Genomic DNA, 25,486 nt, shown 5'->3' with positions numbered 1-25,486 from the left:
CAGATGTTTTATATATTCTGAAGCTCAAGATTTTATGATATTGCTAAGCACCGATCTGGCATTTTCCCCATCTATGACTGATGTAAATTGACTTCCATAATGCCTAATACATTTTTTTTATTAATAATTGTAAATACATTATGTAGTATTCCAGTGAGCTGATGTCCATCTCCACTCTCCCCAGGCTGCTGAGCCACACCATGAAGGACCACCTGGTTCGTGTGGCTAACGAAGCTGAATTTATCCTGAGCCGACAGAGAGCTGAAGACATCCATAAACATGCAGAGTTTGAGGTAAGATGCTGCACAGCATGGTAATCATTTTCTTATTATGTTCGTGAATTAGATCCTCTTTATATGTAGAAAAATATGAAGGTCTATCCAAGAAAATCATGATTTTACGGATGTGGGATTGCAGCCTGCTGTAGCAAATTTTGACACAAACAGAAACAATATTCTGCAGCATAAATTGTAAATTTGAAACTTTTCAAACAACTACAAAGTTGAATGTTGCATTAGTGAAGCTGTTTTCCTGTATTGGTGGTATCCAGTCAGTGTGATCTGCAATCCAGGCAATGAGATTGCATAAAAGATGATTTTCTGAAGTGAGTAAGTTGAACTGCATGTGCGAGCTGACAAATGTGATCAGCATTTCTCAAAAAGAAGAGTGTCTCAAACCTGTTTTGCAACACTCTTTCATACAGATGGATTCAAAGATGTATCCATAAAGAAAAATGACAGATCTAAACTGTAATTGTAGGTTGGAAGAATGAAGGATGATAAGGCGGGTGAAGGATTCCAGAACAGACTTTTTTTTCTGTAGCAAAAAAGAAATGTTAACCAAACACAATCTGTCATATCACATTTCCTACTGTGAGATCACAGGAACTCCAGGCTTCTCAAACTCGGACAACAAAGTCCAGTTTGTAGCTTTAGGCTCATTACACTAAGACTCCTTTGATAGAAATGTTTAATAGTTTGATATTCCCACTGTATGCTTTGTCAGTAAATATATATTTAATGAAAACAAGGAAGGGAGAGCATCGAGAATCTGATCCAACGACTACTCAAAACCTGTCCATCAAGCTTAAAGATCTGTCACAGCAAACCTAGAGGGTAAATGTTTGCTTTAAACGTGTGCTAATCGTGAACACACACACACATACACGAAAACACACACAGACTTGCATACACACTGAAGGAGTTTGAGGCTGGAGATCAAGCTTGGCACGCATCACTAACCAAACATTGTGTAGTGTTAATTTATCCCCGTGCCTCTCCGTCTAACTGCAGGCTTTCCCCCGAAGCTTCTCTCCCTCCCACCAGCTCGCAGCACAAATGTTGCCATTCAGCTGTCGGGCCGACTCTACCCTGACCCATGGGCACCCTTAGCTGCCCCTTTCCCAGTCCCAACTCTGCTCCGCTCCTCTCCCCCCTCTCACCCTCTGCTTTCCAGATCTCACAAAAACCATTTCCTGCTGAGATTCCTGTCCATTATACTCCCGCTGGGGGTGTATTTTGCCCGTGACAGGAATATGGCATCCTCCCCTCTCCTCCATCCCCCCCGCCCTCGTTTCTCAAGAAACCTGCCAGCACTAAAATCTGCAGACAGACCTGAGAGGTGCTGGCCTGAAGGGCTGACTGTGTATAGCCCCTCCGCCTCAACCCTCAACCCCCACTTTGCAGTTAAATGTAACGCTTTTTTTTTAAGGTTCAATGAAGGGTCTTTCTGACATTCGGTTGAAGTAAAATCACTCAAGAGTGTTGAAAGGGGTAAAGTGCACAACTCCTGCACCTCAAAGTTTTGTCTATGATTGCCATGTTTTGCTCTCTTCTCTTTGATTTTCTGTATAATTGTCATCCTGTTGCCTTATTCCTCACTCTGCTCAGAGTGTCAGTCATTGGCGCACATTATCCGACATGATCTCAACTTCTCACTATCGACACAGACTGGTGGAGCATTATTTTATTCTACTAGGTTGTTGTGGCAGATGTTTTATCCCTACTGCATACTTTGTGAAAAGGTGAACAGTATTTGTGCTCTTGCAAAAGCAAATGTACAGCATGCGGTGGTCTTCATCTGACACAAGAGCAGCTCAAGTAAAAACGGCTCAGAGTATGTTGCCTGACTGGCAGAGAGACTTGGCAGCCAGTCTGTACATTACAAATCATCCCTGCTCTGCCTCGGATGGTTCTTGATTTCTCAAACACTTAGGCATTAGTCCCTGATTCCTAACCTGGCATACAGTAGTTTGGCATTGCACATAACAACCAGACTGTCCATAGTTCTCAAATTCCAATTAACTCATTTTAAGTCCTGTTTGTGTGTTTTTACAATATTCCCCTAGCTGAATCTTCTGTACAAATGTTATCTGAGTACCAGCGTACAAGAAAACATGACATGAAGAGTTTTTTATGCTTATTTGGTAAAAGAATGCAAATGACTGGAACCTAGGATATAGGATCTGCTATTTTATATAAGTACTTAGTTGTTCTACTTTGTGAGCTCTCCTTATCCACCCTGCCTTCTACAGTCATATTTAAAAAAAATATATAAAATAGACTGTGGGCGTTCAGCAGCACAATACTGTGTGCCGTGTGTTAAGGTCAGGGATTGTTAATTCCAAATGAAGCACAGCTATCAGTTACATGAAATGTCACTCAGTTGACTGCAAATTTTGGTTTTGTCATTGTGGAACTCGCTCTCCCTTTGCAGTCTTCCAGCCGTCCCTTAATCAGATACCCAGCGTAGCTCGTCCCAAACTATGTTTCACAATTGAATTCCCCACTTAAATGCAGTTGCTCCTCTGTGACCTCTGAGAAGAAGTGAAGCCCTGATAAGTCTTGCTCTGATATTGCTGTATTGATTTTTGCCTCCATACAAGCTCTGCTTGAGCCTCACAGAGCCAACGGTTTCATTTTGCACTGCCACAATAAAAATAACAGGCCAATGAAACATCCCCCCCGAGAGCAGGGGTGGAGGTTTCGGAAATTATTTTCAGCCATTTCACAGTTTTTTGAAGATGTTGTCCCTTTTGTATTGTGTTGCCTTGACACTAAAGGCTGGTTATTATTTTTGTCTCAAAACAGGCCTCCAAAATGACTCACTTTTGATGTCATTCTGTTACACTGGAAGTGTGGAGGTCATTGCCAGAGCATAATCTGCCTCACTATACTCTTCTGCATTTTTAGAGCTCATGCTTTAGTTCCACAGAAGCAGAAATGCCAAGGCGCCAGAAAAGGAGAATGATTCAATACATAAAAACAAATTTATGTTTGCTCCTTGTCAGAGTTCATATCCTTTAGAAGGCAGTGATGGAGGATTTAGATACCCGTTTGCCTCAGAGACATAACATATGCTTTCTCTCCCTCCCTCTCTCTCTCTTTCTCACTTACACTCTCAGTGGCTCTCTGTGGGACAAGATTGAGTTATCTTTGGCCCTGAGAGTAAGTTATTACAGTGGGCTTAGGGTGAAACAGATGAAGATAACTAGGGGGGGAAATCCAATTACCTTTTAGGGTTCTCTATCTAAAAGGATCCTTAATGTGAAGGAGATCTGCAGATCGGATGCTGCTACCCAGCACAGCAAATGATTGACTCTGATATCTTCCAGAGGAGCAGGGAGGAGAGGGGAGCCCGAGAGATAGAAAAAGGAGGAGAGAGAAATCGAACTCCCTCTTTTTATGGGGCTGTTCATTAGGGATGAAATGTGGTGGGCTCAGGGGCACAAGGGCAGATAAGAAGGTCCAGATAGGGAAGAGTGAGCAAGACCCAAGTCATTTCTATTCTTTCTTACCCTTCCCTTCTGCTCAGTTTTTTTTTATACACCCCCCTTGATTCATCTTCTGCTGTTATATGGAGTAATTGAATTGACTGTCTGAGAGATCCTGTGAAAGCCAGACGATAGCGGCTAATTAGTGCTCGGCGTCTTTGTCCTCCCTCTGCTGAGCTTGTAAAACGATCTGGTGCCTTTCCCCACGTTAATGACATTAGCATTGAGCTGATGCTCATTATGTTGTATTATCATAGCACTGCTCTCTGGAAACTGTGCATCACAGAGCTGAGTATCACAGACAGAGCCTGGGCAAGGAGGTTCTTTAATCGTACATTGTAATGTAATTGTGATTTACTGTAAAAGCTTAAGTTAGTTCCAGAGCTGACCTAACCTCATCTATTACAGTAAATCCCAATTTATATATTACCAGCAGGCAGATCAGTAGTTCATATTCCCCAAAAACCTGAGATTTACTCTATTGTTTGAACAGAACCAGTCTGCTGATCAAAATGTTACTCAAACACACACAGAAAGAGCCAGAGAACCACAACTCCCAGAGGCTATTTACACCACATCATTCACAGCAGTCTGACCGATAGCTGCCACCAACTGTAACTTGCTGTCATGTAGTTGTCGCAACTGTAATGTAGCATGTCAGCAGGGCTGGAGGCCCGGGCAACTCATTATAGGCAAAACTGCTGTCAAGAGAATGAGAGGGAAACAAAAAAACAGGAACATGTCTATATTTGTGATAGTATTTTGGCAAAATCATCAGGATATGGTTGAAATTTCATTAAGAGGGGAAAGAAAAACTCCTCAAGTCTAGACAGCAGTAGCTCTTGTAAAACATAACACTGACTTTATTGTCAAAATGTGTAGCAAGTTGGCATATTTCAGCTTTTCTGTCAGTCCCTTCTTGGTAGATGCTTTTTTTTTTATTAACTGTACAACATGGACTGTTTCACTCAAGACACCAGGAGGTAGAACATGAGAAGTGGGTTACAGAAGACGGTTGGGGAACAGTAGTCTCAGTCCCGCTGACTTCTCCACGTAATGAAGTCCCCAGGTACCTCCTCCTCCTCCCCCGCAGCTTTTGTCATTATGTGTGACCAGCTAACTCCCCGAAATATGACTTTACTCCACATCCTTAGACACGGTCTCTTTTTTTTTTTTTTTGGAATGTTTTTTTCCATGAGCAGCTGATGGTGAGCTCACATCTCTGAATAAAAGTCTCCATGTTAGAACCAGTTTCTACATGCAGAGCAGCATGTAGTGGTTTGACTTTTTACACATTTTTTAGGAGAAACTTTTAAGTGTGTTTGCTGCTTTTATTCCATATTGTTGGTATACTTTATTTTTTTCAAATTCAGCCTGAGCTCAGTGCTGCGCTGCTATGCGCTGTTATGCGCTGTTATTGTGTTTTCAGGCAACGGCCAATCCAGAGGATGTGCATTTCTCATCCGGTCGCGTCCTCTTTTCATTTGACTATTTTTCACCTCCAGACGACAGCACAATTTTTTTTTTTCTTGTGGCACGACCTTGAAGCTGATCTGGAGTCATCGTGCAAAGATGGCAGCAACGCAGACTGATGTGGTGTGAGGGAGGGTGCGTTTTTTTGCAGAGACAAGAGTTTTTTTCTGGGTAGAAGAGATGAAGAGGGCTGCCAGCTGAGCACGGTGACCAGTCCATTAAAGATCAGCCACCGACTGTGAGGGGAGGAGCAGGGGAGAGGAGGAGGAGGAGGAGGAGAGAAGAGAGATACTTTGATAAGTGTTGCGCCTGCGTTAACCTTGATGGCCGCTAGCAATGTGCCGGGCCAAGCACAGAGGGATCTGTTTCAACTGGATTAGATTATTTTTTTTCCTCCTGTGCTCCAAGAGAAAAAAAAAAATCAATACTTGGTAGCTCGGCATGACAGGGGCATCATTTCAGAATTGAAGTGGCTGTCAGGCATTGTCATTTGGTGACTTTTGTTCGCCATTGTACTTTTAAGCCCTCATTTTTCTCCCCCTCCTCTTCCTTTCACTCGTTTTCTTCCCCGGCCCATTGTCTGAATTCCCCCGGTGACATTTTATGTTGCAATTTGAAAACTAGAGGCCAAGAGATCAAGTGCAAGGGAATCTCTTTGAAAACCAATTGGTTGGACTGGTTCAGCATCTACTTTTGTTTTTCCCACCCCCATCCTCCTTTCTCATTTCACCGTCTTGTCTCCCTAGACCCCCATTGTGATCCAGGAGGAATTTATTTGTAGTGTATTTGCATTCTTTGATACCAGACAAGGACAAGCCTGATGTCTCGCCTTCCTCTGGACAGACTCTCTTGCCCCGTTTTGTAAATGAAACCCTCTGGGAGTGCTTGTCGACGGATGTGAGAAATTGGAGATTCTCGCAAAGCGATAGCCCAGCCTTGGAGAGAGTGTAGCCCTGATGTGCCACCGGTGTCAAGAGATTGCAAATCAAGCGCTTTAATAACATCTCTGCTGGTTTTGTTTTTTCTTCCTCCTGTTCCCCGACAGAACCCTGAGACGAACCCGGTTCTGTCAGTCGGCGTGTTGAAGGCTCGCTGTGGCGCGAAAAAACCCACCACTAGACCTTTTTCTGTCACTCTAATTGATAAACATAGGGGCTGATACCTTGTAATGAGCCACCATTCTCCAGCCTATTACACTGGTTAACCCTCTCAACCCAGCAAGGGAGAGAAGGAGGAGGAGGAGGAAGAGGAAGGCATCATCTGACAACAACTACAGCATTTAGATAAGGCTGACACTCTTACAACACCACCATTGTGAAACTCCCTGCTTATTATTTGTAGAATCAGCACAGCAAAAACATGAGCGATTGGCAGTTATAAGCACAACAACGATTTTTAACAACACAATCTGATGCGTTTCATTCTCTGGCTCACAAAATGTTCGGTAATATGATTAACATGCACACGTTTCAAAGCTCCGTGTCTGTATGTGCGTGTCGCCATCTTTCTCCATGATGTGATTCTCGAGATGATTACTGTTCTTTCCACTCTCCCAGTCACTTCCCCAGCAGCCCATTTCCTCCCCCCCCCCCCCCCCACAAACTCCAACACACATCCATAGTTATTTATCCCAACTGTTGATGAATTGCGGGAGACACGACTCAGTGTAATTGACTCGATTAATGCCAGCCATTATCATTTCATCTTCACCGAGCTGTCTCCTCACGGCAGAGCCGGGCGCTCACGCCGGGGCGACCCTGTCAGCCGGGCCGTGTAATGGAAGGTGCTGCCCATGATTACAGTGTCGCAAGTCATAACGGTCTCATTGCCAGCGAAGTTGCGTCCTGGTGGCTGTCTGGGTAGGAGGCTAACAGAGGAACAGAGTCGGCCATCCCTTTTCTTCAGCTGCGCTCTTTCAACTTTTTTTTTTTTATGGTGGTTTTCTTTTCAAAATATGCACACTGACCGCTTTAGTCACTCCAAAAGAGGCATGTTTCTAATTGCAAATAGGAACAGATACTTTTAATACATTCCTTATGTTTCCTCAATATTATCCTTGAAAGGAAAGAAAGAACAGTTTGTTTAAAAATAACCCAGAAAGCTCCTTTCTAGTTCCTGCCCTTTATCCTGTCAGCGGACCTGGACCGAAGTGAATGCAGGATGGAGCCAACTGGGAGATTTAGTTATTCGCTTTAACCCTCATAATAACATAACATAATAAGTCCTTCATAATACCCCGGCCTACTCTCTGACTTCACATCTACGGAATGACCCCGGGAATTAACAGTTACTTGTCTTTTCCACTTACGAGCAAAACCCCGTCGCTGCGTTTTAATGGCACAACTGGTGTGTTCAGTTTTTTTTTGGTTGTTATTTTAGGGTCGAGTCTGTCAATTTGGCCTTTTCTGCTCGTAGTCGACTTTGGCTTTGGATATGAGAAAATCCCATTACAGCATGGAGGGTTTGGGTGTTTGGGCAGGCTCAACACACAGGTGATGAAGTGTTTGTTTATGGTTATGAGTTTGAACCCGGCACTGTTGATTAGTACTGCAGACTTTACATGTCTCAGACAGGGGCAGATGGAAATGGACTTTATAGGCATACTAATATCTGTTTGAAGGACGGAAATCCACATAACCATTTATTTTGGCAAAATTAATAATTTTTATAATAATTTTTACATCATTTATACATACAAGTGTTTCTCTTTTTTCTAGATCAACAAATTGTTTTCTGTTTAAAGTTTAACATATGCAATAATTGACTGCTTAGTGTAACTCTAATTGTAGCATTTTATAACCCTATCCTCTCATTCCCTTCCTTTGGTCCAGATTTTCACACAGAATTCTTGCTTGCCTTCAGAACCACAAGATTAATGGACACACGTGCACACACACACACACACACACACACATACAGCACAGCAAGGCAAAGCATTCTCTGGTTGAAAATTTGAAACCCCTTACTGAAATTTCCGTTTCCGTACTCCCTTTATTTTGCCGTTTCCCCGGGTCATCATGCTGGAAGGTCAAGGCCCACTTTAATGCCACACAAAGAGACATAGATTGATAATTAAGGCCCAGTGGCCTGCAGGAAAGCCCCTCTAATTTGATTTATACCTATAGATTTTCTGTCAGATATGAAATGTTGTTGTTCAAATTGAAGAGGAGGACCCATTATAAAGCGCTTTGCTGGTAACTTTGGGAAAGCAGGTTGCATTTGCTCCGCCACGCATCTGGGCTAATACCAATGGGTTAGTTTAAGGTTAATTTGATAAGCACAGTAATATACAACTGAAGACGCATCAATATTCAAATGAGCATTTTGTTCTTGTTACTAAAGCCATTCGCCTCAGTTGCTGTTCTGAGAACATGAAGAGGAAAACATCATCAGGCTTGCGTTGGTGCATTTATGTGTATGACTAGATGTTACTATACATAGCATATTTTCTTTTCTTCCCCGTCCCTTTTCTTATGCTCACCTTCACTATGAATTTAACTTTGAAACAATACTTTCAAAGCTATGAGCGCGATGTGAGTTTAAAAATGTATTCTGAAACAGATGGAAATCAAAACACTGTTTAAAATTATAGCTGTTATTTCTCAGAAGGTGTTTTTACTTTTTCCCCATCGCCGCAGAGTTCAAAGGCCCATTCTGATAACAAATTCCGACAGAGAAAAATGTCCTCCTTGTGCATTGTGGGTATCGTGTGATTTGGTGTGCCGGAGGGCATTAGTAAATGCGTGTCCACTGTTATTAATCAACATGACATGAGGACAGAAATGACCCTATACTTTTCATTTTGGTTCTATTCAGAGTAGAGTTTCTATATGTGTCTGTGTTGTACCTTACTATAGACCTGTTTTCTCCACATATGTTCCACAAGATACCAAAAATTATAATTTATGTCCTATGATTCAGTCTCTTGACACATTTGTAGTCCTCTTTACATTGTACACACTCGTGATAACCTCACTTACGGAATGTATCATGCATCATTTTCTCTTTCTTTCCTAGTCGAACTGTGCTCAGTACGCAGCGGAGAAGCGGGATGAGGAGAAAATGTGCGACCACCTGATCCGAGCAGCCAAGTACCGCGACCACGTGACCGCCACGCAGCTCATCCAGAAGATAGTCAACATCCTGACTGACAAACATGGAGCCTGGGGAAGATCCTCCAGAAGGTAAAACACAAGTCCTAAAGCAAAAATATTTAATATTCCTTTCAAGTAAGATTGTTATGAAACTTTGCAAAATATTTTAGAATTTAGTGGAATGGCGGGGAAAATTCTGTGGTCGTGAAGTTTTCTGCTCAGCCACACACACACACACACACACACACACACACACACACACACACACACACACACACACACACACACACACACACACACACACACACACACACACACACACACACGTACATAATGAATTTTATGTATGTTTATTCTATTCCTTGCAAATGGCAGGTGTTTTTTTGTAAATGTGAAAAATAACAAATAATCCTTTGATACTATATTTTATCACAATTATAATTCCCCCCGACATGCCAGGATATTTTAGAGACAATAAGTGAGCCTTGCAGAGAAAAACCTTTAATTAATAGGATGCACCTGTTTAGTTATTTTCATGAACCGTGTTCATAACATGTCATTTCTCTCAGCCTTGAAATTATTCAAACCACTGTAATGGTTTTAATCTCATCATAATCTTTCTCATCCCCCCAATACTCATGGCTTTGATTAAATTAGATTTGCAAAGGTGAAAATGTCAGCTGTGGGTTGAATGATGCATTGACTGGAGAGAGAGAGGAGAGAGAGAGAGAGAGAGAGAGAGAGATGAAAGCCGTTTTAAACAGCTCCGCTCCCATTAAGAACAGAGGGAACCCTATCCTCCGTGTTTGTTTTCGCCAAATAGGCAGCAGAATCCAATGCAGCTATTCCCTAATGATGGCTGTTTGTGCAGGTAGTGGGTAATGGTGAGCTGGAGAGACGGCCGCTGGCTCACGCTTGTTAGTCTGAACCAACTCTCCAGAGACTCGTCTGGCGAGGGTTAGTTTGCTATTGGATCAGGAGTCTATCTCTGGCTGCCTTTGTTTTTTTCTTCTCTATTTTCTCCCCCTTATATCTGGATATGGTGTATTGTTTGTCATATTTTTCTTTCCTTGATACCATCTCCCTCCCTTTGCTTCCATCTCTTTTTTTTCTATTAGTCTCCATGTGTACTCACACAAGGCTATTTACTATGGAGATTGTGTTCTACGAGCCCTGGCCAGAAAAGTCCCCCCATTACTGGCCCTTTATGCCGTTGCGCTATTGATGGTTTTCCTAATGGCTGCCGATGGGCGCAGGGAGCCATTGGCACCGGGCCTTGGAGTGCAGCGGTCTTTTAATAAATCACAATCAGTCCTGTGCCATTACATCAATATTTTTGGTCAATTACTGTGAAGGTCAGGTGGTGCAGCTTCGCACCAGAGAACGTGGTATGCGGGGCATTGGAGAAACATCTGGTGCTGAAACCCCCCCCCCAAAAAAGAACAAGTAAAAGAAAAAAAAAAGAAAATACTCACGCACACACCTGCATGCCTTCAGGCCTCCTAATATAAGAGATGTTTGTTCCCTAATTCCACAAATACAACAGCCCAACGTGTGATGCAGCAACATCCCTGCCTGTGAATACAAATGGTAGGTGAAGCACGGATACCCACAATGCCTTTTCCAGCTGTGAAAATGAAATCCAGGAACACAAAAGACAATACGCGGCTATGATTACGACCTTTTGTTGCCTGCCTGCTCACACGCCATAAAAGCGTATTCCCCAAAGTTTCCATTCAATAAAGAGTCTGAAAATGAAAATATTATTTTCTCACAAGCTGATGGGAATTGTTGTTTCCTCACGGCAGGCATCTAATATCTTCTGACACAGTGTGACCCGCCTGAATGCAATTTGTGTCTTAATATCCAGCTTACAGCGGCCGCGGCCCCTGGAGGGACGAGGTGTTAGGTGATTTTCCCCCTTTTTCCATTCCCCTGCTTCGTCTGCGGTTCTCTCTCTCTTCCTCACAACCTACAATTTCTTTTCTCCTTCTCTCCCACTCCGTGTCCTTTGCTCTTTCTTGCTTCACTATCTACTTTCAGTTGTATCACCGGCCGTCCAGGGAGGATTCCTTCCACCAGACGGAGGCGGTATCTATCGTTTTTGTGCCCTTGTCTGTCATCTAGTGTCAGGACATAGACAGATCCACAGCCAGACAGATAGGGCGACTACCTGTTCATCCATACCTTTCTGTCCCATCGCCTTGAGACTCAGGTGTTCGACATGCCAGCCTGCTGTCTTTTTTGAGCGAGGAAAAAAAAAGTAAATGAACACCTAGCAAGATAGCCACAAATGAAACAACTGGCAGATGTCATTTTTTTTCTCTCCTCATCACTCATCACAGTCATTTTTTTTCTTCTCTTTTCTTTGAGCTCGGGTCCACTGAGCATCCAGACCGCTGCGGTGTTTATTTGGGTCAGGAATCATCTTTCATGTATATGACACCTAGACAAAGTGGACGGACAGAGAGGGGAGATGAGGGCAGATGATGGAGAACGCCAACTCACAGTCTCCGGGGACTCGCACTACTCTCCTCTTTTTTCCCCCTCTCATACCTTCTCTTTATTGCATTCTAATAGGCTGACTAATGTACCATGGAAATTCACTCTGGATGCAGGAAGCGAGGGAAGTAAAAGGAAGGTGGCTGCAGCTGAAAAAAAGGCTTGAAGTGTGATGTAGAAGCAGTGTGCACACTTTTTTTAATTTTTTTATTCCAGAGCTGCTGTTGACAATCTACTGATGTAGCCAGTTTGTTTGAGGCAAAATGGAAACATTATTCAAAAGGAAGAGGTTTAGGTTTACTCCCTGTTGTTTGTTGTTTGTTGTTTTCCTACTTGGTCTTCTTTCCTTTTAAGCCTGCATCAGCATCCTTTTTATCCATGGTTCCTTCCAACAAACATCACCTACAGCTACTCCCCCCTACAAAACACACACCTCGAGCACCAACTCCTCTCCCTCTGCTCCTCCTCCCTCATATAAGCAGCTCATTTTCTGCAGCACCACTGCTCTAATGGACGCCCTTAGGCTAGAGGCTTCCCAGCCAAGGCACATCCATCTTTTGGTATGTCACGCTCCTGCCCGGCAAAAAATCTTTGTGATGTGCACTCCAATTTTTCTTCAGTAAATCAAATCTTCCTTCCTTCAGAAAGACGAATGCTTCGGGGTTGGAGTGTTATAGAGAAAATCAATGCCAGCAAAATTGAAACAGTATGCCCCCGTATTGATCGGCCTTGTGAGATCGAAAAAGAACAGCTTTGTAACTGTTCTGCCGGACAGTTAGCTGACCTGTAATGGACAAACTATTGATATTAGCATTACTATTTTATCTTGTGCTATGTCATTTCACCAGCACACTATTGAGGGAAAGAAGCCGGTGCAGAACGTTAACAGTTCGAAAAGGCTTTTGTTTTTTATCCACTAATGATACAGAAGAGACACAATATACTGAGGAGGGTTTGGTCCTACTGCTAGAGTTATAAATAAAGGAAATATTCTTTTCTTTTACACAATATCCCCATCAGATAAACGGCATGGTCTGTGATGCATGAGCAAAGCAAGTACTATATACATTATATTCAATATTTAGTCTCCAATGAACTATTGTTTTCATTATGAATTAATATCTGGATTATCTTTCTTACATTTAGTTTTTTTTTTATTTGACGAAAAATGCTCATCACAATATTCCTTAGCCCAACACATTATCTTAAAATTGCTTGTATTGTCCTACCAACAATCCAAAGCCTGAAATTATTAATAAGCAGTAAAAAACAGATAAAAGTAAATAACATCTCTGAAATTGGAACCAGTGAGTGTTTGGCATTCATGCTTGATAATGACAAAAACAATTAATATATTTTATAGTGTTTTTAAGTGTTTAATTAATTGTTAATTTTCCAATTACAGTAAATTATTATTTTCTCGAACAGTTCATCTTTTCATTGTTTTTGCGTTTATTCAATTCATGGTTTAGTCTGTGATTAGTCAGAAAAAACTCCGGAATTTCTCTATTAAAGTAACTAACTGCTAAAATAAATATGTATTTTTATTTAATTAATCACTAATATTAAGAAGTTGAATTTTAAGGCCTATAATATATTTTCAGTTTATTAACTAATCAGTTAATAAACCATATAATTGCAGCTCTACTGCTCATTGTCCTTTAGTTCTAGCAGGCCTCGTTAGTTTGGTCCCACTCATTGAGCCTCCTCCTGGACTGCAACCGTATCACCCTCCCAAGTAATCAATTAATTATGCTCTGAGCATACCGCTGAGTTGTGCTTACTACAGTTAGGACATTTATGTTCACAGAGCTTTTAAAAAAATAAAAATAAAAATGATTGCATGAGAAACTGCGGCAGCCCGATTCATCTCTACTTGTATGCTTTCATTCCAGACTTAAATCACAATTATGATACATAATACTGAATGTAATGCATGTGTTAAAGCCGAGGTCTGCTCAATGTCTGCGCTGCCTTGCGTGCATGTTTAATGGACACGCTGTACATTACAGCTGCGCTGGTAGTGTGCACGCAGAGCTGAAAAAGGAAATGGGACTCCAGCACGTCAGTGGAGATTATAACCATAGGAAACAAGAACATAACTGTTTAGAGTACACTGACTCTCGGAAATGCATGACACGTGAGGGGCAGGAAGACAGACAGAGAGAGAGAGAAAGGGAGATGGATGAAACAGAGGATGAGAGAGAGAGATATTTGTTACTGAAGCATCAAAAGTTAAGATGGAGACAAAGACAAGATGGACATTTTTTTCCACATCCTCTCCTCTAGCTGCAGTTCACACGAAACCATAGCGATGAGTGATTGCACAAATCTGTATGTAAAAGGTTGAGAGCATGTCTTGTTTGCTGGATGGAAAACTCTGCAGCTGCTGTCTTATCTGACCATCAGATTGCCTTTTGTTGTATTTGTGAAAAGCATAAGCACTGTTGCTGGATTCCTGATGCACCAGATTTTGTAACTGGTTCATTTCTACACATTGAATATTGTGTTTATTATTAATCTTGGTAGCTAATCCTTTTGTTTCTAACACATTTTCACAGTTAAATATTTCACCAAAATGAAGTCTAGCTGGCTTTTTAATCACATTTAAATGCGATAATCTCTGAAATGAGCCCTTCTTTACATTGAAAACGGTCCATAAGTTTGTCCAGTACTTAACGGATCATTTATAACTGATAATAGCTTTTGGTTTGCTTATAAATACTTCCAATCTAAACACAAACATGACCTGATGTACTGAGCGGTGGCAGCTGTAGCAGTCCCCAGCTCCCGTCTCATCCGAGACAGAGACAGTTGTTTCTTTTAAGTCCGAGCCCCGACTACTTCAAAACCAATTAGCTGCTTGCTCGAGTTGTGTTCATCCATCTGCCTTGATGCAGTCATAAACATAAAGCCTAAACACGCTGCACGAAGCAACGCGAGACCACCTTCAGTTATGTTCATCTCTTTGTATCATGCAGAGATTTCCAACACCAAAGTCCTTAAAGGGGTTTAAAGTGAAACCCTCCACCTCGTTAATCATGCACAGTGACATGTGTCTGGGACAGAAAAGTTGTGACGGGGACAACAAGGACGTTCCTTTAGTCTCTGGGGGAGACTGTTCCAGTTTGACATTCTTGCGTTCCATCAGTTACATAAAATAACGTGCCACGAAGGCCCTACCGTGCAGTCTGGCTCATGGATATGGAATAGAATATAGCCTTAATGATAACATTTACCTCGACTGTATATACAGTACAGTGGCTGGGGCTGTAAGCAATAGTAACAAAGTGTCATGGTGGAACATATTAACAGCCGATGATGTCCATATGTTCGCGTGGTTAAGTGTTGCAGGTCAGACCCAGACTAAAAAAAATTACACTCAGCAGATCATTTAAATTTAAGAAAAAGGAAAGTGGTTCAGTTGAGACTGGTGCTTTTAATCATTGGCGGGGGAAATTAGTGAATGTTTTTAATGCCTTGGAGGCCATTATGTTTTTGGGTTGTCCCTCCGTCCAACCGTCTGGTTCCATTCACTTGAAGACGGTATCTCAGGAACGTCTTGAGGGATATTTTTCAAATTTAGCACAAATTTTTACCTGGACTTGAGGAGGAATTGAAAGTATTTGGTTGTCAAATGTCTCTGTGACCTCTCAAAAATACTTTTGACCATAACTCAAGAATTTACATGATAATTATGACATTTTCCCACAAATTTCTTATGGGATGAAATTATGTAGTGATGATATTTTAGACAGACATTGACTGGTTGGTGGAGGCACACAACCACGAGGCGGTCATTCTAGTTCAGGAACTTATTGATTTAGATTTAATTCCATTGATGTTCCAGATATGTTAATTTTATTAGTTTTTGTCAGTTATCACAATTAATTATTTAATAGTGGACTTTGAAACGGTGATCCTGTGGGGAAGGTTTGATCGAGTTTGTTTCTACCTTTTATCGAACTGTTTGCGTAGGGGATGCTGCATCATAGCCGGTCATTTTTTTGTTATTGTGACAATAAATATACTTAAGATCAGCCTCACACCAATTTGTAATCCTCTGTTTATTTTCCTGATTTTTTTTACCAGATCATTTCAATTTTTTCAAATGAGCTGAGCTGCCCTACAAACTTTCTCCTTGGCCTTAGCTGCTAAAGAAGTACCCTCTGGGGGAGACGTAGCTAGGTGGTGAGTCACAGCTGTAAACTATTTAGTAGCAGTACCACTCACTGACAGGTTGCTATTGTGTGTCACAGAAACTGGAGGTGACAAGTTTTTTTCAGTTTAACCGATTTATACTAACCCTTTTACATCTTTTTAGACCCGCTTCTTCGTTTTTAAGCCATCGGTATTGTTCGTCTTCTTCCTAGCAGCTCATAAAAGGTAATGGAATCCTTGTTATGAAGTATGAAAGAAAGCCGCCATCCCTGAAAGACCAATTACACCATCCTACCTCCCTGCCTCGCTGCTCACAGGCCCAGTGTAACTGTAGCAACTCTCAGATTTATGAGTTTCATATACCCTTAAGAAAGTATACGGCCTTGGTGGAGCAAGGTCATGATAAAAGGGATGCTGATCAATATCTGAATGAAAAGCCATTTGGGAAGTTTTTAGGGCTTTATTTTTTTTTTTCTCCTTTCTCCCTTGATGCAATATCTGCAGAGTATCGATTGTCCGGGGCCAGTAGTTAGTCAAAGGCTATCTCCTTTGACTAACCCCTTTGCAGCGTGTCAGGCCCCCCTCCCTCGTCCTGGTGATAGATTGGTATGCTTCCAGCCACTGTAATTACACTGTGGTACCAGCAGGTCATTTATTTTGCTACTTTCACCATTTGCCAAAAAAATGGCCTTTATCTTTAGAATCCAGCTTTCTCTTTCTTGAGCAACTAAAGCAGGAAAAAAAGACCACATAAAATACCAACATGTGCAGTGAAGGGAGCGGAAGACTGAGGATCATCCCTTAGTCGTAGATCTTCAGCTGTAGATTTACTTTACACCCCCCCCCCCCCCCCCCCCCCCCACCCCTGAGTTCAAGTTCAGCACCACCCCGAGAGGATCAGACCAGGGGAGTTCAATGTGCCAGATCTGTGATGTTAAGAACTGACTTTGAAAATAGATGCTAGGACCACATTCATTCTTTCTGGAGTGATTTTTATGTACAATTTATAGATTGGACACTCTGGCAGATTAAAGAAAACAGAATATGAATTTGGCTTTATCTATACAAAGTCTAATCAAATTATAAGCACTGTAAAACAAACAGTGTGATCAGGCTGAAATTCAGACTCTGAGGTAGAGAACAATGTCTGATGTTCATGAGGCAATATTAAACCGTACAAACCCCCCCAATACCAGCATCATAATAACTCGCAGAAAGAAATGTTCTATTTAAAATTCAACACAGAGTCTTCAGCGCTGATGCTTTCCATTTTTTCTCTCTGTTAGATTATTTTCTCGAATGAAGAGATAACTACATCGCCATTATAGTTAGTCAGACTTCTGTTTATATGATGGTCTCAATCACCTTGCAAAGGAATTGCTGCACTTGACACGCACACACACACACACACACACACACACACACACACACACACACACACACACACACACACACACACAGAGGCACAAACACAGGCACACGCACACAGACTGCGATGTAAGTGCTGTATAATGGGCACAGCCATATGATGGAGAGAGGGGAGGAGGTGCTCATGAATAGCAGACAGTCTCGCTAGATGAGATTGCCGAGTCTCGTAGTCCTGAAGCGGGACTCACAACAGACTAGTATAGAGAGTTCAATGGAGATTGTTAAATAAAGTGTATATATACTTACTTAGCAAACAAGATCAGTTTAATTTTGACCAGTTTCTTTGTAGTTTCAAAATCATAAAGGTTAAACATGGGCTTATGTTTATTGTCAAATTGAAACCCCTCCCAAAGAAAGAAGTCCTCCTTCGCAAATCCCAGCCGACCTTGAGCTTCTCCACTATGTTTTTCTTTTCGGGTGTGTTGGAAACGTTGGGTATGCGTTCAGATTTGTCATACCATTCAAGTTCAGCTCTGAAAGCTAGAGGTCAGGAGATTATTACAATGGGCCAGTAATGGCAGAATTATGCAACTCTGGTCCAGTGGATGCCCTCATTACCTCGCAGTAGTGGTGATAAATGGCCTTAAATGCATGTTGTCAAAATCACAGGAAAAATGTGACCCTTCATCAAAAATACAGATGGTACCACTTCAGTGGTGTAGCATGGGGAGTCTGTATACACTATTTATTATGTAGTGATGCTTAGATAATTCTAATAATGCAAACCGTGAAGCTATTTTAACATTTAACAATAAAACCAAGTGCAGCATTATTCATCTGAGTGGAAGAAGCTTTTTTTTACCGTTAAACATTCTGATCTTTGCTCAATATTTACTACCTTACTAAACACAATGCTTTCTCTTTTACCTCCCATGAAATCTGATATAATTAGTGTGTAATTGTCTGGCTTTTTTGTTGGTGAATTTACACTGTGAGTGTAATTGCTGCTAATTGGAAGCTGCGCACTAAGCTGGTGGTAATTAGGGCTCGATTTGCATTATTTCATTTGGCTGCACTGCATTGTGGGGAGTCTGAAGCCTTTTGCCTCCCACCCATGGGACTACTTTGATCCTCGCAAGCCGGCGATGTTGCAGAGATGCAATTTCAGTCCCTTTTTTCTTTTCTTTTTTTTTTTTTTTTTCAGATCGCTTTTTGAAAGCTCTTGGATAAATTGGAGTTAATTGGGAGGAGTGGAAGGTGCTTGTGTTGTCTCGGTAATGAGAGCGTGTGCACTCTTGTGTGTTCGCAACAAATTCAGTGAAAGGGGAGATAACCAGAGTGAGATGAAAGCAAAGGATTTAAATGTACATGGACTTTGTTTCAGTGTGGCTGAATTCCTCAGCTCACATGTATGATTTATATATTTGTTTTTAATCTAATCAAGTGCATACTTTTTCCTTAAATATGTTTTTACAACTCTTCATTATAGATCTGTTGTAGTGTTGGATCACGTTATTTAAATTCATATAAAAAATAGACAAATTAAATTATTCAATCCTGGGATTAATAATACGGATGGGCAAATTTACCCATGCACTTGTCATTTAAGGGGAATAAGATGGAAATGGTGTCGGGTCTGTGACCCTGACATTACCTCTGGTAGATGTTGTAAACAACATTAGCTGAGGTGAATTAACATACACACATTTAGATGGTCTCCTGTAAACCTCATTGGAGTGGGAAGGCACAGCATTAATGCACATGTAGAAAATCACTTGGGCAGGACTTAATCATGCCAAACGATTTCAGTGGGAAGGTGTTTGGTCCTGTTTCATTTTAATTTGAGTCTGGAGATACCATCGATGTGATCGCTGCCACCGTTTGACAAAGAGCCAGTGCTCAAGCGACCAGTCCTCAACATGACAAATCCTCAATCTACCGCCGCTCTCCCGTTTCTTCTAAACACATGGTTTATGCAAATCAAAGCAAAATGATCTTGGGGATAGCCGCAATGTTTGAGCAATTTGAGGGCTGCCAATAGGAACCGGCATTAATATAAAATAAGGAAGGAGAGAAATGTCCTCTGCATGCGCGGGTCTCATTGACTGTACCCAAATTAATTTAGCGGAAAGGTTATGAATGACTGTTTGTGCCGAAGTGCAGTCGCTTGTGGTGATATATGAAAGCACATTCACTCTGCTTGTCCTGCTCGCTATGATAAAGGTCATGTTATCATTTACATAACATCAAATGCTTTGATGGGAAACCAGAGCAAAAAAAAAAAGTAATATTCTCTCTACCTTTCCATATTTATCCTACCTTTCTTAAATGGCTGAATTCAAATGAAATATTATAAAATAGAGAAGGATATCTGATGCTTTTCCTCTTCTAACGTCAGTTTCTTGTCTCTGTTTAAAAACAAAAGAAAGCTTTAAAAACGGCAAAAAAAACTTGGATGCATCTGTCTCTTGAACAAGCCTTTCTAGTTGAATCTTGATGGATGACAATCATTTGTCCTCGTCAGCAAATTAACAATTGTGCCATATAAGTAGTGCTGCTATCAAACTTTCAGGACCTGCAGAGAGAATCTATTAACAAGTTGAAACTGGCTGTTTGATAATCCCAATAACGTATGATGATTAATGGATGATGATTTGAAAGTGGATTGGGATTGTTTATTTTAGTGTTTCTTAATACCAGATTAGTATTATATTTTAGGACAAGATTAAACCTTAATACCCCCTGAGGGAAATGAGGTTGGTGCAGCAGTAAACTGTAATAGTCAACACAACAAAGGAATATATAAAATATACAGAGAGATTATTGTATGGATTATTGTATGGAAAAGAAAAAGTGTATACTTTCTAATGATTTCTTTTTATTTATTTTGCTTTAAAAGTTACAATAGCCTTCTGACTAACTATTGGTATTATAGACCTTATATTGAAATCACACTGGGATTTATACATTCTCGTAAATGAATGTGGGTCTTGCTAGTTATTTGGATAAACAACTCCAATGTGTTGGACCATAGTTTATTGTACCGTTAATGTAGTTTACTTGTCCCTCCACTTTTCTAAATGCTCATCTTTCCAAACAAGCACCTTATTAATCCTGAACCAGCTCTTATACTAAACACTCCTCACAATTAAACCTTTTGTTTTTTAGGTCATTGGTCGCCTGCTCTGTTTTAATGTAAATGGACAATTTATAATAGCGCAAATACGATCTTAAAGAGCCCGCCAGTAAAGTATCTACCACAAGCGTGATGGTGGATTTTGTTTTGTTACCTGATTAGGGGGAAAAAAGCATCAGCTTCCCCATTCGTCCTCTGAGTTGGTAAACCTTCTCAAATTTACAACTCCAGAACCCTGAAGAGCATCCAAAAGATGTTTAAAAAAATAAATAAAAAAAGGTAATTACTATTTACTACTTCCCATAAAAGTCTTCCGGACTCTGTTTCATCAGTAGCCAATGTGGTCCACGTTAGAAAGGCTCAACAAATTGTCTTTAGTACACACAATCTCAGAGCTTCCACATGTAAGGCTTTAAATGTTATAAATCTAAGTTTTGCCCAGACTTTAAAAAATAAAAAAACGCTCTCCGTCTGTCAGATTGTCTCCCCCCCACTTTCATCATCAGACAACAGTCACTTCAGCCTTAGCGATCCGGCCTTCCAGACACCTTTTATGACCGAACTAATTACTAATTACACAAGTGGTTGGCGTGAGCCACCGCACAACGCCGGCCCCTTTTGTTATTTTAATTGTTGTTATTTTGAAGAATGGTGCCTCCAGTAAATTCTGCCAAGGATGCCCGAGGAGGATGGATGAGCTCTGAATAATTTATCACGTTTGTGGAAACACACTCAGTGTGCGGCATTGGGGGGGTTGCATAGCGCCGTACATCTCCATTCTTGTTACGGCGGCGCTCTCATTGGGGATTGATGACGAGGTATCTTTCATCGCGCGTCCACCTCTTCCAGCACCCCGTCATTAGGACTTCCATTGTCGCCTGTTCATGGTGCGTTGGATGAATATGACTGGCAGAGGTGATTCCCCCCCCCCTCCATGCTTTGACTAATTACTCCAGCCAAAGGTTCCCCTCCTGATGGATTAATGTGTATTGTGTGAATCAGACAGACACCCCCCCCCTCTTCCATGAGATGAGAGACGAGTGCGTCCTGATTCGGAGCCGTGCGCCATGCACAACCTTGATAATTATTTTCGTAGATGAATACCGTTGCAGGCAGGATGATTTAGTGGCCATTTGCGTTCAGAGACTATCACACACAAACACGGAGCAGGTTCTTTGTCACTGGTGAGAAATCTGGTCCTGCACAGCCCTGCGTCCCTTGTGCCTTTCCAGCTTGCATTCTGCACACACATACACACACTCTTTGATTCACTGCTCTGAATATACACAATCTACCATTTATGCTATTTTGACAATTTCCCAAAAATCTTCCCCTCGTAGTCTCAGTGGTTGTCTTCTATGCCCTGACTTTACATCCAGACTCAAGATATGTGCAGCTCAACCCGCCACTCGTCATCAAACATTTTGAGACATATATTTTTTTGCTCTCTCCAGATAAATCAAATAATCAATGGTTTTCATTAGCCAGGGCACGCCGGTGTTTTAAAGGACCCGCTTGGAAATTGTATTTATTTTCTTGCGTAAAGCTCCTTTCCCTTTTAGAGGCCCCTGTGTGATCATTGGTGTTGGACTGAAGATTTGTGAGGAGCCCCCGGCCAGAGCGGCGTTCAAGAGTAGATCACATAAAGTATGGAGGGGTTCTCCCGTCATAGTTTATGCCACTGAAACCATAAACTGTGTCTTTTACACCTTCACAGGATACACTGCAGCCACTTATGAACAACCTGGTCATGGTTTTGTTTTTATTAGTTTCAAAAATATTTTGAATCAATTAAATTGTGTCCTATGTCCTATTGTAACATCAGTTTTGCTTGGAAATATCTTGACTCGTAGGTTTTATTGCCCTTTTTCAGCTTTAAATCTTTTCAAAAAGGTTAGTCTGTGGAATATAAAACTGTTTTGCACCCACATGGTTTTTAGGTAGCACATATCTTCGTATACTCCTTGGTTCTTGAATGCGTAGATCCTGCTAGTGTTATTTTAATTTTTCGCACAGCCGAGCAGTATTTTAAAAGACAGTATTTTACGAAACCGTGGCAAATTGTTTTAATGGAATTAGGAATATCTGAGATGAACAAATAAACCAACAAAACTAACTCCAGGAGAAGCCTAGACTAGGATTTTCATATTTCATAAAAGTATTTTCCTCATGAGAACATTTAGTAAAAGTAAAACGACTATTTGACTTTAGTCAGACAGTTAGGATTTAGTCTCACTGAAGACCTAAGTTTATGTTATTTTTCCGTCCCAACTGAGTTATTAATCATTAACGCATGAGCTGTTTCAACACTTTAAAGAGTGGATTTTTGTGCTGCCTAATGCCACACAAACATGTGTTTGTTTTGAACTAAAAAGTTATTCTAATTAAAAACCTTTTATACTGGAAAAGAAACAATTGCTCATGTAATGAGAAAAAAGATTTTATTATGCTTTGTGGTGCCTCCAAGCCATGGGTAATGAATATTTTAGATTATGTTTTAATTAAACCACTTTCAAAAATAGAAGAGATATTTCATAGAGACAGGTACACAGAGTACATGTATAATGCTGCGTGGCAATGACTCCTCATTAAAAGTTAACACTTTCTTTGCCTTGAGATCGGAATGATTTACTGACCTGGGCCTGGTAAAGGGAGATGTAAATTGAGAAGAAAAATGGGTGCTGTAGACATTGATTAATATTGGTAATGCTATCCACCCCCCCACCCCTCCTCTGTGTTTGTAATGGCCTTCTCCTTATCCTGCTAGCCATGAGTCCTGACAAGAGGTATCCTGCTGGGCTTGAAATGAGCCTAGAATGGAGGCATGTGCCACAGAAGTGATCACGCTGGCATTTGCTCCTTCCACTGTGATGCACTTAGAGCTCAGTTCAGCATCTCAAAGACAGAGGAGGAAAAAGAAATAAAGAAGGGAGCACCTTATTCTATTCAGATGGAGATACTGTCATTGTCAAGTACAAAGATTTGGGGTGCAAGCTTGTGTCTAAATGAATGGTTCTAAACAGTTATTCTGAGGGTTTAAAAAGAAAAAAAACAGCAAACACAATGCTGTCTTTATGTCCCCTTGCTCGGACCAAGCGCTAATGCTGGGCTTCTATACCATGCTGGCTGGTAATTGCTAACACATGTGCTACCTCTGTCTCGCTGCAGCCGGCCGAGGGAGTTCTGGCGCCTGGACTACTGGGAGGACGATTTAAGGCGGCGACGTCGCTTCATCAGGAACCCCTCCGGATCCACTCACTCAGAGGCTACGCTCAAAGCCGCGGCCGAACACGGTCAGTCCAAATCCACCAAGTCACTTCCTGTTGGTTTGCACTCCCTTTCTTACTCACGTGGTGGTAGTAGCACCAGGTACAAGGTAATAAAAATTTGTCTTCCCGTTGCAATAAAAGATTTATTGTACCACAAGACTCCGTAAAATAGCACCCTCATTGAGATTTCACAAAGGTGATTTCATACTCTGACTCCCATTAGGCAAAGCCGGACTAATAATCAACTGTGTTCCTGTAGCATGTTTCCTCAGAAATTCAGTCTTAAGATGAAATGTGAAATTTTGTCTATTCTTTTTTTCTTCGCTGCAAAACAGTGGCTGAAATCAGTGGTAAGTAGCATTCTTGCTCGTATGTATTGTTTCCTTATTGAGATTTTTGCGTTTGACTGAGGGATCATTTTGGGATCTATGCATTTTGGATTCACTCCTTTACAGAATAGTTTGTTAGATCAGAGGTAAACATGATAGAATAGTCTAAATAAAATGGGTTTTGAGGTGTATAATTACAATGAATTTATTGATTGAAAGTAATAAATTGTATCAGTCCTTCAGCTTAAATATTACACTCGTGAAACACCAATTGCAGTCTACCAAATTGTACCGTGACCCTCTTAAAATGGGGGAAAATTTAATAGGGTATGGAAATTACTTTTTCAATACTCTGCTTTTTCCTGAAGTACATCATTCCCATTTAAAATAACAGCATTGATTACTTTTTCTTTTAGTATTTAAATAAATACTTTTTTCATTGTTTCCGTTCATTTCCCTGTAGAGACAGGTGCCGATTTTCAATAAACATTGTGTGAGAGCAACTTAACATTCCCAGCAGTCACTTGTGACCACAATATCTAAATGACACATGTCCCTGCATTAACACCTGGAGTCACATTTCTCTCCTAAAGTGCTCGTAATCCCTCATTTCTTTAAAAAAACCTCCAGCTCACACCAGGGTTTGCAATCATCGTCATGCTGGACCTACATTTAACAGCTAAATCAATTACTCTCTCCGGTAAATGGCCGTTTCTGGACCAAAAAATTGCCTCGATTTGTCACCTGTAAAAAGCCCCTTTTAAACGTGACATCGTTCCCAAAGATAAATGGCAGGTGTGACAGAAGTCAATACGAATGTGATCTAAAAGCAATAAGTGTTGGGGATCCCCAGATCCTGGGAGACTTCTGGTCTGCAGTAATGGCCGCAGTGTGAAGGCAGCTGGAGACCGGGGCCAGCTGGTCGCTGCTCTTCTGCTGCAAGCCTCCCAATTTTACTTTGTCTCCATCTTTATTCCTCCTTGTTTTCCCTTCAGCTAGTTCATGACAGAGAACAAACACATCACTTCTGATCTGTCGTTGACTTCTTTTAGTGTTGAAGGTGTTCCTTCATGCAGCTATTTGGTCTGGTATTCGATTTTATTCTAAACTATTTCAGCTTATTTGCTGTGTTTATTATTCACTGGGGGAGAGACAAATTCCTCCAAACAACATTTGGTTTCAAAGTCAAGTTTGTGTAAAAATAGCCAGCAGCCAGTTGTGGCAACGGTATGCTACCTCGGGGGAGCATACTGCCCGGCTGAAGTACGGGAATATATCATTAAAATAACTCCTTGACATTGAAGCCTGCCGGCATCCATTTTCTGATGTAACCTTTCGTCTTGTTTTAGTCGACCCGACATTTGTTACGGAAGTGCAGCTCA

At 41.2% G+C, this 25,486-nt stretch overlaps 1 protein-coding gene across 1 annotated transcript in view; it reads left to right on the top strand.

Annotated features, from left to right (window-relative positions):
• The window catches only part of lrba (LPS responsive beige-like anchor protein), a 184,686-nt gene that overhangs the window by 79,846 nt on the left and 79,354 nt on the right, over window positions 1-25,486 (top strand). The window contains 4 exon segments of the mRNA XM_054605069.1: window positions 185-293; window positions 9,263-9,429; window positions 23,675-23,799; window positions 24,111-24,125. Of these exon segments, the coding sequence (XP_054461044.1) occupies window positions 185-293; window positions 9,263-9,429; window positions 23,675-23,799; window positions 24,111-24,125 (416 nt within the window).

This window comes from Anoplopoma fimbria, chromosome 9 (genome assembly GCF_027596085.1).
Source record: "Anoplopoma fimbria isolate UVic2021 breed Golden Eagle Sablefish chromosome 9, Afim_UVic_2022, whole genome shotgun sequence".
NCBI lineage: Eukaryota > Metazoa > Chordata > Actinopteri > Perciformes > Anoplopomatidae > Anoplopoma > Anoplopoma fimbria.
The sequence above is the reverse complement of the archived record's forward strand: the minus strand, read 5'-3'. Positions and strand labels throughout refer to the sequence as shown.